At 47.1% G+C, this 15611-nt stretch overlaps 1 protein-coding gene across 2 annotated transcripts in view; it reads right to left on the bottom strand.

The window, feature by feature from the left end:
• Positions 1-880: 880 nt before the first annotated feature.
• Positions 881-15611, bottom strand: part of LOC126424846 (uncharacterized) — a 289952-nt gene continuing 275221 nt past the window's right edge. For both annotated transcript variants that reach the window (XM_050087655.1, XM_050087656.1), the window contains exons 10-11: positions 9628-9804; positions 881-1173 (exon numbers count right to left, since the gene is read on the bottom strand). In XM_050087655.1, coding sequence (XP_049943612.1) covers positions 1066-1173; positions 9628-9804 — 285 coding nt within the window. In that variant the 3' untranslated portion in view covers positions 881-1065. The remainder of the gene's footprint in view (positions 1174-9627; positions 9805-15611) is intronic.

Here is a 15611-nt window from a genome sequence, read left to right as displayed (position 1 = left end):
TAGATGCCTCCGTATGAGCCCTAATTTCTCATGACTTATATTTGAGCTCCTTCGTAGTCAGCTTCAAATGGCGGATCTCTAAATTTTCTCAATACTGTTCGTCGAAAAGGATGTCGCCTTCCCTCCGGGGATTATCATTTGAGTTCCTAACAACTGTGTGTTGTTCGAACCTACCAGTAACAAATGTAGCAGCCCGTCTCTGAATTACTTCGATGTCTTCCTTTACTCCTACATGGTACGGTTCCCAAACACTAGAGCACCACTCAAGAGTAGGTCGCACTACCGTCCTATATGCCGTCTCCTTTACAGATGCAGAATTCTCTCAATAAACCGAAGTCGACCATTCGCCTTTCCTACCACAATCCTCACATGCTCATTCCATTTCATATCGCTATGAACGTTGAGCTCAGGTATTTAAACGACACGACTATGTCGTGCAGGGCATTACTAATGCTGTATTCGAACATGACGAGTTTGTTTTTCCTACTCATCTGTATTAATTTACGTTCTTCTACACTTAGAGCTAACTGCTATTCATCACACCAAGTATACATTTTGTCCAAGTCATCTTGTGTAATCCAACAGTCAATCATCTTCAACACCTTACCATACACCACAGCATCATCAACAAACAACCTCAAAATACTACTCACTCTGTCCGCCAAATAATTTATGCATATAGAGAACAACAGTGGTTCTATTCACACTTCCCTGGGGCACTATGACAAAACAGTACTGTATCTTAGTTGAACATTTCACGAAGAGAACTGCAGTTGGACTGCATCCTTTTTATAACATTAATGCATGAAAGCAATTGTTTCTTAAAAGCGATATTGTGACGAAATTGTACCTTAGTTAGTAAAATGATAATACTAAATAATTTCGTAGGAGAACTAGAGTTTATTATTTCATATTTACAAAAAATAGATAGGTGTACAGTCTGGAGTAGAGAAAAATATTGCACTTTCCCTGCGTAGCAACCAGAAATGACAGCAACAGAATGTGGGCGTCACGGTAGCTGCTTCTTCAAATACTGGTGGTGGTGCGTGTTGGTAGGGCTGGTGATCACCTCGTCTGCTGCTTGAGCACCCGCCGCAGGATCTTGCCAGATGGGTTTTTCGGTATGGCGTCGATAAAATGCACACCACCCGCTAGCTTCTTGTAGTCCGCGACCTGAAAATCAAAGACATCGCACTGAGACGCGAGCCGTTTTCATACCTAGGGTCTTTGTTGAGAAAAAGTATTCGGCACCTCATACTTTTTATTTAATGTGATCGGATTAGGATTTTCGCGTTCCCCCTTATACTGAACCACCATTTTACACTTACATTTCTTACTGCATTGCTGATCAATTAAATAAAGATCATAGTTATACATATACTTGTATATAAATGGATGTGTGTGTGTGTTTGTGTGTGTGTGTGTGTGTGTGTGTGTGTGTGTGTGTGGTGTATGTGTATGTGTGTGTGTGTATGTGTGCGTGTGTGTGTGTGTGAGAGAGAGTGAATGAATAAGTGAAGATGTATGTTATCAGCGAATGACCAAAGATATGAGTGTGTAAGTGTGTGAGTTAGAATCTGAGTGAGTGAGAGAGGATGTGAGTGAGTATGGATGTCACTGAGAAACTGTGTAAGTGAGTGTGCATGTGTGAGAGTGATGATGTTAGTGAGTAAGGATGTGTGTTTGTGTGTGTGGGGCGCTCGCGCGCGTGTTTTTGTGTGTGTGTGTGTGTGTGTGTGTGTGTGTGTGTGTGTGTGTGTGTGAGAGAGAGAGAGAGAGAGAGAGAGAGAGAGAGAGAGAGAGAGAGAGAGAGAGAGTCTATGTACGCTGCTGACCATTAAAACTGTAAAACCATGAAGGAAGCAAGCAACAAACAGCAAAGTCTACTACAATCGTAGATATTCAAATAATCACCATTTCAGAGCAACTGCAAAAAGTAGACAGGAGTAACGTCCTTCACATTTTAAAAATGAAATACACTCGACGACAAAAAAAAAAGACCAAACGCAGCACAAAGGAGTTACGGAAATTAGCTACAAATTGATATTCATACAGGTATCAACAGAAAACGTAAGATTGGCTGCCAGTGGACGAATGTGTAACGCCGCGTTGCAGTGTCAGCACACAGCTGTTGAGAATAGTAAACAGGGGATATGTCGATACCAGGGTACAAAATCCTTGCGAATTTCATAGCATGTACTCAGTTGGTGAGTAACTATGCCTTGCATGCAGCCACCTGAGCTGTCAGACTTTGAGAGAGGATGTGTCGTTGAGCTCAAAGTAATCGGTGAATCGCTCGACATTTGAATAGGAGCTACGCCGCTATTCGACGATGTTGGTAGGAATGGGTGTACCATGGTCAAGCAGAGCATCAAGAAGCAGGCGGTCGACCTAACAGGACGTGAGGACTGTTCAGTCGTCACAGAGCCACTCGGAGTCCCGGATTCATCAGTATCATCGATCCGACGTGCAACTGGTACCTGAGTGACCACAGGGATCATTAATAGGCGGCACACTGAAACGGGGATAAGCTCGCGATGCCGCTCGCACTGACTACCATTGACGTCTGAACAGCCGGCCGGGGTGACCGAGCGGTTCTAGGCGCTACAGTCTGGAACCGCGCGACCGCTACGGTCCTGCCTCGGGCACGGATGTGTGTGATGTCCTTAGGTTAGTTAGGTTTAAGTAGTTCTACGTTCTAGGGGACTGATGACCTCAGAAGTTAAGTCTCATAGTGCTCATAGCCATTTAAACCAACGTCTGAACATCAACAAGCCCATTGGCAGTGCTGCCGGGAACATTCGGCCTGGAATCTCGTTGACTGGAGTAGAACTGTGTTCAGTAATGGGTCCCACTTCGAACTGAGAACCGATAACCAGCAAAAATGTGTCTCGAGATGACCCCAGAAACAAGTATGTCGCCCGCGATGCGGCCCGACAACCAGGCATGAGTGATGGTTTGGAGTGACATTTCATTTCATAGTACGACCCACTTAGTTGCCATCCGCGGCTCCCTTACAGCACAGCGGCAAGCCATCCCGGGAGTCATTTCAACACGATAGTGTCCGTCCATACATGGCGAGAATTTCTGCTTCTCGTCTTCGTGCTAGCAAAACATTACCTTGACCAGCAAGGTCGTCGGATATCTCCGCAACTGAGAACATTTGCAGCATTATGCGCAGGACTATCTGACGCACCAGTTTGACAGAATTTGGCACAATATCCCTCAGGAAGCGATTCAGTCAATGCCAAGCTGAATAACTGCTTATCTAAGGCCAGAGATGGACAACACGTTATTGACTTGCTCAATTTGTGAAGCCCTTACTCTTGAATAACTCATGAAATTTTTCTCAAATTGTAACCATTTGTTTGTCTATACATGTACGTCACATCTACCGATTTGCTGGCCGGAGTGGCCGTGCGGTTCTAGGCGCTACAGTCCGGAACCAAGCCACCGCTACGGTCGCAGGTTCGAATCCTGCCTCGGGCATGGATGCTTGTGATGTGCTTAGGTTAGTTGGGTTTAATTAGTTCTAAGTTCTAGGTGACTGATGACCTCAGAAGTTAAGTCGCATAGTGCTCAGACCCATTTGAACCATTTTAGCCATCTACCGATTTGTCTGCAAACCTACAGCCCGCTACGGTCGCAGGTTCGAATCCTGCCTCGGGCATGGATGTGTGTGATGTCCTTAGGTTAGTTAGGTTTAACTAGTTCTAAGTCCTAGGCGACTGATGACCTCAGCAGTTAAGTCGCATAGTGCTCAGAGCCATTTGAACCAAACCTACAGCCACGTCACATACCTTGAGTCACAAAATGGGTTTGTTTATAGCTAGCGAAGAATCCACAGCGTTACAACGTATGGAGCACTCAGGACTGTGGTAGTTTTCCCTGTGTCAACAAAAACAAGGCGTAGGAGTGGCACCGCATCGGCTTCTCAGTCGAGTCACGGTTCTGCGTACGTGATCTGGATGGACATTTCAGTGGATGGATGATGATGATGTTTGGTTTGTGGGACGCTCAACTGCGCGGTGATCAGTGCCCGTACAAAGTCCCAATTTTTTCACAATCCAATCTTATTAGCCCCTGTCACGAATGATGATGATGATTCAGTGGATGGAGGCTCCAATGAGAAAGGATGTGGTCAAATTGCATTATCCATTGCCATAGGGTCAGCAGCTCGTGGAATTGTGGTTCGCATTGCTGCCTTTCGATCACTTGAACCCACATTAAATTACCAGCCGAGTTGGGGATACTCTCTGCTCGGGATTGGGTGTGTGTGCTGCCCTCATCATCATTTCATCATCATCATCGACTCCTAAATCGCCGAAGTGATGTCAAATAAAAAGTTCTGCACCAGCCGGCAGAACTCCGCAGAAGGGGACTCCTGGCCAAAAGTGCAATACGCACATTTCGTTGTCATATAATCCCAGCGCCTGGTGCTGGACCATACGCGAGCATATGACTCCTGTAACCCATCATGCACATACTACTTTCTCCAAAGACACGCAAGATAAGGTATGCCGTGGCTGAAATGCCAATTGAATGGGGCCCATATTTCAAATATAAGAATTGTACCACCCAGACTGGTTGAAGTTTGCATGTGCCACTTTGACATAATGTAGTGAGTCAGACATCTGAGGACATGAATGTAGTGTCCGTTTACTTACTCTTTGATTGCAAAGCTGTACCCTCAGCACGCGAGGTGATGCCCACCGTCTTTTTCGAACGTCCTGGGTCAGATTCTTATCGAATTCCCTGAGCACGGAAAAATCGTTAAGAATAACGTGTACTTTGAGACTCAGCAGCCTACACAAGTCCATCAAGAGCAAACGACCTGGGCTGCTCACGGAGGGAGTGATTCTGATCCACGACAATGCGCGTCCTCATGTCTCCGAGGTCACACAGAGAGTAATGGCCAAGTTAAATTGAGAGCAGCTTGTGTATCCGCCCTACAGCCCAAACATGTCACCCTGCGACTTGGTCAGCTAAAAAAAAAAAAAAAAAAAAACACACACACACATCTCAAAGGGAAGCGCCTTAACTTGGAAGACGAACTGAAGGACACAGTGGATGATTCACTTCTGTCACAACCACTGGAATTCTGGGAACAGGGAATCCTTTGGCTTGGGTAACAGTGGAATAGTTGTGCGTAGGCTTCTGATTACTTTTGACTAAAGGCTACAATTATACCCACAGTGTTGTTTAGTACCTTTTCTTTTGAACGCCCCTCATACATACGTAAGTTACTAAAACAATGTTTCGTACTGCAATCAGTAGGGATAGTAACCACACACTGGCAATTATCTCGCGGACACAGCTTGTTTCCTGACCTTTGTTTACTGTAAATCTGTTGTGTTTGTCAACGTCAAACGTGTCAGGTTTTATTTTTAAACTGTGATTGCTGTGGCCGCCCACTTCAGACGTCGTAGCGCCTACTGCATCGGCATCCCGTTTCACGGCCAACCAACACGGGATGCCTGCATCACAGGGCGTATATTCACTAGGGAAACCTATAGGGTGATCAAAATGTCAGTATAAATTTGAAAACTTAATAAATCACGGAATAATGTAGATAGAGGGGTAAAAATTGACATACATGCTTGGAATGACACGGGGTTTTATTAGAACCGAAAAAAACAAAGTTCACAAAATGTCCGACAAATGGCACAGGACAGCAAAACTGCTACCATGACAGGTGAGAGGTACGCCGATATGTTACAGAATCGCATCATCCCCAGCCTGGCTGATAAACACCTGCTGAAGCGTACGATGTTTATGCTGGATGGCGCTCCACCCCATATTGCTAGACGCGTGAAAGATCTCTTGCGCGCGTCGTGTGCTCAGCCGCCACTTTCGTCATGCTTCACCTCCCAGATCCCCATACCTCAGTCCGTGCGATTATTGGCTTTGGGGGTACCTGAAGTCGCAAGTGTATCGTGATCGACTGACATCTCTAGGAATGCTGAAAGACAACATCCGACGCCAATGCCTCACCAAAACTCCGGACATGCTTTACAGTGCTGTTCACAACATTATTTCTCAGCTACAGCTATTATTGAGGAATGATGGTGGACATACGGATCATTTCCTGTAAAAACATCATCTTTGCTTTGTCTTACTTTGTTATGCTAATTATTGCTATTCTGATCAGATGAAGCGCCATCTGTCAGACATTTTTGAACTTTTCTGTTTTTTTGGTTCCAATAAAACCCCATGTCATTCCAAGCATGTGTGTCAATTTGTACCTCTCTATCTACATTATTCTGTGATTTATTCAGTTTTCAAATTTATACTGATTTTTTGATCAGCCGGAATGTCGTCTGTGTTGCCAACACAAATATTTACCAGCGGCCACAACACAACACCGGGTCTCCAGCAACGGCCGCCAGGGACCGCTACCCGTTCGCAGAGCCTGCAGAACAGCTTCACCAGAGGTCGCAGCTAGCCCAGGAACGCGATCGGAAATAGTTCCGGCAGATACGTCCGCCAAACGGGCTTTACAGGGTGGCGAACTGCCGGAAAAGGGTAGTTCGACGCACCGCTTGAAAGTATACAAGTTGCCACTCCGGCAGCCATGGCCAGACGCCTCTCCTAGCTGGTCGCTTTCTTGCAGATGAACTTGGTATAGTCGACGAACATCTTAACGTTGTAGAATTGTTTGATAGTGATCTCTCCCCGTGAAGAGTCGGGTCTTTTCTATTATTATTTGCTATTTTATATTGGTGACGATCCGCAGCTGGGATCGAATCTGTTGTTCTTTTGGAGATTGTGTAAGTGTTTCGTTTTGGTGAGTCCAATAAATTGTGTTTCCCGCATTTCTATTCTGCTAGCGCAGATACTTCGGTGATCTCTCCTGTATCTATGATAACAGAATTTATATAATTTTTATGGATAAATAAATAACTAATCTCGTTTGTCTAACTGCTCGGTGCAAATATTTTCCTCCGACGCTGTTTCAGTGACGTTTCCGTTTCTGCTGGTGCCGTCATCAGTAACCAAATCCAGATCCTCCCTATGAAAAGCGTGAACTAGCTCAGAGGATACTTATTTTTAAGATACACTCCTGGAAATGGAAAAAAGAACACATTGACACCGGTGTGTCAGACCCACCATACTTGCTCCGGACACTGCGAGAGGGCTGTACAAGCAATGATCACACGCACGGCACAGCGGACACACCAGGAACCGCGGTGTTGGCCGTCGAATGGCGCTAGCTGCGCAGCATTTGTGCACCGCCGCCGTCAGTGTCAGCCAGTTTGCCGTGGCATACGGAGCTCCATCGCAGTCTTTAACACTGGTAGCATGCCGCGACAGCGTGGACGTGAACCGTATGTGCAGTTGACGGACTTTGAGCGAGGGCGTATAGTGGGCATGCGGGAGGCCGGGTGGACGTACCGCCGAATTGCTCAACACGTGGGGCGTGAGGTCTCCACAGCACATCGATGTTGTCGCCAGTGGTCGGCGGAAGGTGCACGTGCCCGTCGAGGGACCGGACCGCAGCGACGCACGGATGCACGCCAAGACCGTAGGATCCTACGCAGTGCCGTAGGGGACCGCACCGTCACTTCCCAGCAAATTAGGGACACTGTTACTCCTGGGGTATCGGCGAGGACCATTCGCAACCGTCTCCATGAAGCTGGGCTACGGTCCCGCACACCGTTAGGCCGTCTTCCGCTCACGCCCCAACATCGTGCAGCCCGCCTCCAGTGGTGTCGCGACAGGCGTGAATGGAGGGACGAATGGAGACGTGTCGTCTTCAGCGATGAGAGTCGCTTCTGCCTTGGTGCCAATGATGGTCGTATGCGTGTTTGGCGCCGTGCAGGTGAGCGCCACAATCAGGACTGCATACGACCGAGGCACACAGGGCCAACACCCGGCATCATGGTGTGGGGAGCGATCTCCTACACTGGCCGTACACCACTGGTGATCGTCGAGGGGACACTGAATAGTGCACGGTACATCCAAACCGTCATCGAACCCATCGTTCTACGATTCCTAGACCGGCAAGGGAACTTGCTGTTCCAACAGGACAATGCACGTCCGCATGTATCCCGTGCCACCCAACGTGCTCTAGAAGGTGTAAGTCAACTACCCTGGCCAGCAAGATCTCCGGATCTGTCCCCCATTGAGCATGTTTGGGACTGGATGAAGCGTCGTCTCACGCGGTCTGCACGTCCAGCACGAACGCTGGTCCAACTGAGGCGCCAGGTGGAAATGGCATGGCAAGCCGTTCCACGGGACTACATCCAGCATCTCTACGATCGTCTCTATGGGAGAATAGCAGCCTGCATTGCTGCGAAAGGTGGATATACACTGTACTAGTGCCGACATTGTGCATGCTCTGTTGCCTGTGTCTATGTGCCTGTGGTTCTGTCAGTGTGATCATGTGATGTATCTGACCCCAGGAATGTGTCAATAAAGTTTCCCCTTCCTGGGACAATGAATTCACGGTGTTCTTATTTCAATTTCCAGGAGTGTATAAATGAATTTATTGTGCTAGATTATTATTAGCGTCATGGCATTTAGGCGAATAAGTTGCAACTGCACTTCACAGCAACATAACGTTTCACCAGAGCTCACTGCTGATAAGCAAACCAAAAATGGTTCAGATGGCTCTGAGCACTATGGGACTCAACATCTTAGGTCATAAGTCCCCTAGAACTTAGAACTACTTAAACCTAACTAACCTAAGGACACACACATCCATGCCCGAGGCAGGATTCGAACCTGCGACCGTAGCAGTCGCGCGGTTCCAGACTGAAGCGCCTAGGACCGCTCGGCCACCATGGCCGGCTGGAGCGCCTGGTCCCCGGGACGAATCCGCCCGGCGGATTTGTGTCGAGGTCCGGTGAACCGGCCAGTCTGTGGATGGTTTTTAGGCGGTTTTCCATATGCCTCGGCGAATGCGGGCTGGTTCCCTTTATTCCGCCTCAGTTACACTATGTCGGCGATTGCTGCGCAAACAAGTTCTCCACGTTCGCGTACACCATCATAACTCTACCACACAAACATAGGGGTTACACTAGTTTGGTGTGAGACGTTCCCTGTGTGTGTGTGTGGGGGGGGGGGGGGTCCACTGGGGGCCGAACCGCACAATAACCCAGGGTTCGGTGTGGGTCGGCAGAGGCGAAGTCCTCGTGGGGTTGTGGGCCACTGCGGCTGCGGCGGGGACGGAGCCTCTTCGTCGTTTCTAGGTCCCCGGTTAACATACAATACTATTGTCTTCACAACGACGAACGACATGGGCCTACCAGGGGGAAAAGGAAATGCAACTAACGTCTTGGAGGGGGATGGAGGCGCCAAATGATATATCACTTCTGCGAAAACTGGTCTCGAAACGACCCTGCAGAGGGGAGGTCGTCAACACTTATTTTGGGAGGAGACACCACCTGTCACTCCAACGATACTTGATCTGTGCCTGGTGGCAGCAAGAACAACTTATTTTGGTCATGGAGGAGAGTTTACTGGGTTAAAAATTGTAGAGGGAGACCAAACCTTGACAACAGCGAGCAGTTTGAACTGGACGTAAGTGGCAGCAGTCGTGCACAGATGTAGAGCCGTGTACGGGACAGGCTAGTGGGGAGAGCTGTACAGAGCAGTCTCCAGACTGAAGACAGCGGAGCCTACCTTGGCATCAACAAACTTGGCGACGTCCTGCGGCGTGACCACCTGCTGCGCCTTCTTCTTGAGCACCACGTAGGCCCGGGGCACCTCGCCGCTCCTCTCGTCAGGCACGCCCACAACTGCCGCCTCCTCGACGGCAGGATGGCTGCGAAGGATCTCCTCCAGTTCCGCCGGCGGCACCTGTAGCATCCATCAATAGTGTACAGCACACCTCCCACAGGTACAAGTACAAGGGTTGCCCATAAACTATTGTACTCCATTTCTTTTTCTCAGCCGAAAACAATGTTTCGAATGCGAAACGTTACGTCTGTATTATACTACTGGCCATTAAAATTGCTACACCACGAAGAGGACGTGCTACAGATTCTAAATTTAATCGACAGGAAGAAGATGCTGTAATTGGCAAATGATTAGCTTTTCAGAGCATTCACACAACGTTGGCGCCGGTGGCGACACCCACAACGTGCTGACATGAGGAAACTTTCCAACCGATTTCTCATACACAAACAGCAGTTGACCGGCGTTGCCTGGTGAAACGTTGTTGTGATGCCTCGTGTAAGGAGGAGAAATGGGTACCATCACGTTTCCGACTTTGATAAAGGTCGGATTGTAGCCTATCGCGATTGCGGTTTATCGTATTGCGACATTGCTGCTCGCGTTGGTCGAGATCCAATGACTGTTAGCAGAATATGGAACCGGTGAGATCAGGAGGGTAATACGGAACGCCGTGCTGGATTCCAACGGCCTCGTATCACTAGCAGTCGAGATGACAGGCATCTTATCCGCTTGGCTGTAACGGATCATGCAGCCACGTCTCGATCCCTGAGCCAACAGATAGGGATGTTTGCAAGACAACAACCATCTGCAGGAACAGTTTGACGACGTTTGCAGCAGCATGGACTATCAGCTCGGACAACATGGCTGCGGTTACTCTTGACGCTGCATCACAGACAAGAGCGCCTGCGATGGTGTACTCAACGACGAACCTGGGTGCACGAATGGCAAAACGTCGTTATTTCGGGTGAATCCAGGTTCTGTTTACAGCATCATGATGGTCGCATCCGTGTTTGGTGACATCGCGGTGAACGGACACTGAAAGCGTGTATTCGTCATCGCCGTACTGGCGTATCACCCGGCGTGATGGTATGGGTTGCCATTGGTTACACGTCTCGGCCACCTCTTGTTCGCATTGACGGCACTTTGAACAGTGGACGTTACATTTCAGATTTGTTTCGACCCGTGGCTCTACCCTTCATTCGATCCCTGCGAAACCCTACATTTCAATAGGGTAATGCACGACCGCATGTTGCAGGTCCTGTACGGGCCTTTCTGGATACAGAAAATGTTCGACTGCTGCCCTGGCCAGCACATTCTCCAGATCTGTCACCAATTGAAAACGTCTGGTCAATGGTGGCCGAGCAACTGGCTCGTCACAATACGTCAGTCACTACTCTTGATGAACTGTGGCATCATCTTGAAGCTGCATGGGCAGCTGTACCTGTACACGCCATCCAAGCTCTGTTTGACTCAATGCCCAGGCGTATCAAGGCCGTTATTACGGCCAGGGGTGGTTGTTCTGGGTACTGATTTCTCACGATCTATGCATCCAAATTGCGTGAAAATGTTATCACATGTCAGTTCTAGTATAATATATTTGTCCAATGAATACCCGTTTATCATCTGCATTTCTTCTTGGTGTAGCAATTTTAATGGCCAGTAGTGTATTTGAAGTTTCCTGAGTGAGCGCGCCAAGTTTCCGTCTCTTCCGAAAGATAGCGTAGCTGCAGGACAGTTTCAAAATGGCGTGTGTAGGTGATACAACGTGCTGTCATTGCATTTGTCACTGCAGAGGAAGAAGCTACGAGGAGTATTCACAAACGCTTGTGCAAAGTCTATGGAGCATCTGCTGTCGATAGAAATACAGTTAGTAGCTGGGCTCGGGGGGTGAAGCCATCAGAAGGCGGTTCGGCAGGGCTCCACATTTTCAGCGGTCAGGGAGACCATCCGCGGCTGTCACACCTGACTTGTTGCAGCGAGCTGATGTCATTCGCGAGGACAGAAGTATTCGTGTAAGACATTTTGAGGACGACGAGGAGGTGATTCACACAGTGAAGCACTGGCTCCGCCAGTAGGACAAGGCTTGGTACCTACAGGGCATACACACCCTTGTTTCGCGCTGGAGGAAGGCCATAGAACGGGGATGGAGATTACGTGCAAAAATAGGGTGTGTAGATGAAACCCCATTCTTTCGTGTGTGTAATTCTCATTATGTTCAATAAAGAACTGTTGAAGAAAAGAACTGCAGTGCATTACTTTCTGGGCATCCCTCGTGCTGATCTATACTGTTACCTGTTACACTGTCCAGTCACATTAATGTGACAACCCGTAGTTTTCCTGAACAACCACATCTTGCAGTGCGGACCGCTGCGAAACGTGCGGGACTAGACTCAGTGAGGTCCTGGAAGCTGCCTACAGGGACGCGGGGCCATCCGACTGCAGTGGCACGGCCGGCTGCTTTACATTTCTTTGGCTGTGCGTCCATGGCGCGATTGACGTGGTCCCACAGATTCTCGCTTGGTTTATACCGATGGAGTTTGGTGGCCAGCAGAGTATAGTAAACTAATCCTGGGCCTCTTCGAACCGCGCAGGTACGCTCCGAGCTGTGTTACATTTTCCTGCTGGAAGTCTGGTAGCTCCGCTGTTGTTTTCTATCTACATAAATGATCTTTCGGATAGGGTGGACAGCAATGTGCGGCTGTTTGCTGATGATGCTGTGGTGTACGGGAAGGTGTCGTCGTTGAGTGACTGTAGGAGGATACAAGATGACTTGGACAGGATTTATAATTGGTGTAAAGAATGGCAGCTAACTCTAAATATAGATACATGTAAATTAATGCAGATGAATAGGAAAAAGGATCCTGTAATGTTTGAATACTCCATTAGTAGTGTAGCGCTTGACACAGTCACGTCGATTAAATACTTAGGCGTAACATTGCAGACCGATATGAAGTGGGACAAGCATGTAATGGCAGTTGTGGGGAAGGCGGATAGTCGTCTTCGGTTCACTGGTAGAATTTTGGGAAGATGTGGTTCATCTGTAAAGGAGACCGCTTATAAAACACTAATACGACCTATTCTTGAGTACTGCTCGAGCGTTTGGGATCCCTATCAGGTCGGATTGAGGGAGGACATAGAAGCAATTCAGAGGCGGGCTGCTAGATTTGTTACTGGTAGGTTTGATCATCATGCGAGTGTTACGGAAATGCTTCAGGAACTCGGGTGGGGGTCCGTGGAGGAAAGGAGGCGTTCTTTTCGTGAATCGCTAGTGAGGAAATTTAGAGAACTAGCATTTGAGACTGACTGCAGTACAATCTTACTGCCGCCAACTTATATTTCGCGGAAAGACCACAAAGATAAGATAAGAGAGATTAGGTCTCGTACAGAGGCATATAGGCAGTCATTTTTCCCTCGTTCTGTTTGGGAGTGGAAGAGGGAGAGAAGATGCTAATTGTGGTACGAGATACCCTCCACCGCGCACCGTATGGTGGATTGCGGAGTAAGTATGTAGATGTAGATGGTAGATGCCATCGTGTCAAGGGAAAACAATATTGCATGTGGGGGTGTTGATCCACTGTGCCTTCGAGAATCAGTCGTTCCACGCCATTCTACATCTACATCGTTATACGAAAGCCACCTAATGGTTCGATTCGCGAATAATGAGTGGGAAGAACGATTGTTGGTAAGCCTCTGTGTTGCCTCTAATTTCTCGAATTTTCTCCTCGTGGTCAATACGCGAGAGGTTTGTTTGGGGGATGTTATATGTCGTCCAACTCCTCCAGGAAAGTGCTGTCCCGAAATTCAATAGTAAATCTCTACGTCATTCACAACGCCTCTCCTGTAACGTCTGCCAGTGAAGTATGTTTAGCATCTCCGTAACGCTCTCTCGCCAGCTAAACGATTCCGTGACGAAACGCGCGGCTCTTCCCTGGATCTTCTCTATCTCCTCTATCAGTCCTACCTGACAGGGATCCCACATAGATGAACAATACTCAAGAATCGAGCGAACAAGCGCCTTGCAAGCCGCTTCTTTCGTGGATGAGTTACATTTCCTTAAGGGGGATAGGACGTTAAACGGGCCTACTAGAGGCACCACAGGACATTTTATTTTCTACTGTCTATACTTTTACAAATAAATTCATAAAACTTTGTCAGCATGACCAGGAAGGATTCGGGATTCACACTCATAGCAGTGGAACTTCAAAAACATAACAAAATAAATTTTTTTACATGTGAAATTTCATCATTTTTTCGCTTACTGTTGGCTGCATTTGTTGCTATAGGTACATTTTTCTTCACAAGTAACAGAGATTCTTTGATGAATTTTGCACAGCATACAAAACATACTTACTGGTGTATGAAACTCTAGAATTTTCCAAATCTATTGAAAACTCTGGTAAAAATTGAGATAATTAACTACAAAATTTGATTTTTTTTTCTAAACATAAAGTTTAAAACGTAACCGCTCATTCATTTTTTCATAAATTAAATAGATTCTAGAGTTTCAGACACCTGTAAGTATGGTTTGTATGCTGTGCAAAATTCATCGAACAGTCTCTCTTACTTATGAAGAAAAGTGTACCTATAGCAACAAATGCAGCTAATAGTAAGTGAAAAAATGATGAAATATCAGATGTAAAAAAAATTATTTTGTTATGTTTTTGAACCTCCGCTGCTACGAGTGTGAATCCCGAATCCTTCCTGGTCATGCTGACTAAGTTTTATGAATTTACTTGTAAAAGTATAGACAGTGGAAATTAAAATGTCCTGTGGTGCCTTTCCTGCTCCAAGTCGGCCCGTTTGACGTCCTACCCCCTTAAGACTCTTCCGATGAATCTGAGTCTGCTTTCTGCTTTTCCCACTGTTTCATATGGTCATTCTATTTATGGTCGCTGTGGATAGTTACGCCTAGATATTTCACGGCAGACGCCGTCTCCACCTGTTTGTCATCAATAGTGTAGCTGTACAGAATTGGATTTCTTTTCCGATGTATGCGCAGTAAGTTACATTTATTGACGGTCAGGGACAACTGCCAGAGCCTGCACCATTCATCAGTTCTCTGGAGGTTGTTCTGCAAATTCTTACTATCTTCTGGCTTTGCTGCTTTGGTATAGACAGCTGCATCATCTGCGAATAGCCTTAAAGAGAATCCGGTGCCTTCTACTGTACTTATAGGTACAGTGACAAAAATGTAAATTAAATAGCAAACATGTGTATATATTCCAGGCCACTGATGATGACTTGTAGAAAATAAAGGCGAAACGAGTATGGCACTAAAATTGTGTTTTATTCAGTTGCTGTCACACGGTCCATAAGTAAAAATTATCAGTATACCGTAAAATCTACTAGATCATTTATATAAACTGTAAACATCAATGGTCCTACCACAGTTCCCTGTGATGTTTCGGATATTACCTTTACATCTGTCGATTTTGTTTCGTTAAGTGCGACGTGTTGAGTTCTATCTCCAAGAAATTCTCGAATCCAATCGCAAGTCTGCTCCGATGCTCCGTAAGCTCGTATTTGTTTTCATTAAACGGCAGTGCGGGGCGGTGTCAGATGCCTGACTGAAATCAAGGAACACGGCATCAACCTGAGCGCCGTTGTCCACTGCGCTGTGGATCTCATGGAGGAACAGAGCGAGCTGTTTCGTAGGATCTCTGTTTGCGGAATCCGTGTTGATTTTCATAGAGGAGATGTTCATTTTCAAAAACGTCATAATTCTTGAGCATAAAACATGTTCCATAATTCTACAACAGATTGACGTCAACGATATAGGTCTACAATTGCGTGGATCTGTCTTACGGCCCTTCTTAAAAACGGGGGTGACCTGCGTTTTCTTTTCCACCCGTTAGGTACGAGTACCTTTCGTTGCTCAAGCGATCTACGACAAATTACTGCTAGAAAGGGAGCAAGTTCTTTCGCATCAT

Source organism: Schistocerca serialis, chromosome 10, assembly GCF_023864345.2.
Source record: "Schistocerca serialis cubense isolate TAMUIC-IGC-003099 chromosome 10, iqSchSeri2.2, whole genome shotgun sequence".
NCBI classification, from domain to species: Eukaryota; Metazoa; Arthropoda; class Insecta; order Orthoptera; family Acrididae; genus Schistocerca; species Schistocerca serialis.
This window is presented reverse-complemented; position numbering and strand designations above follow the sequence as displayed.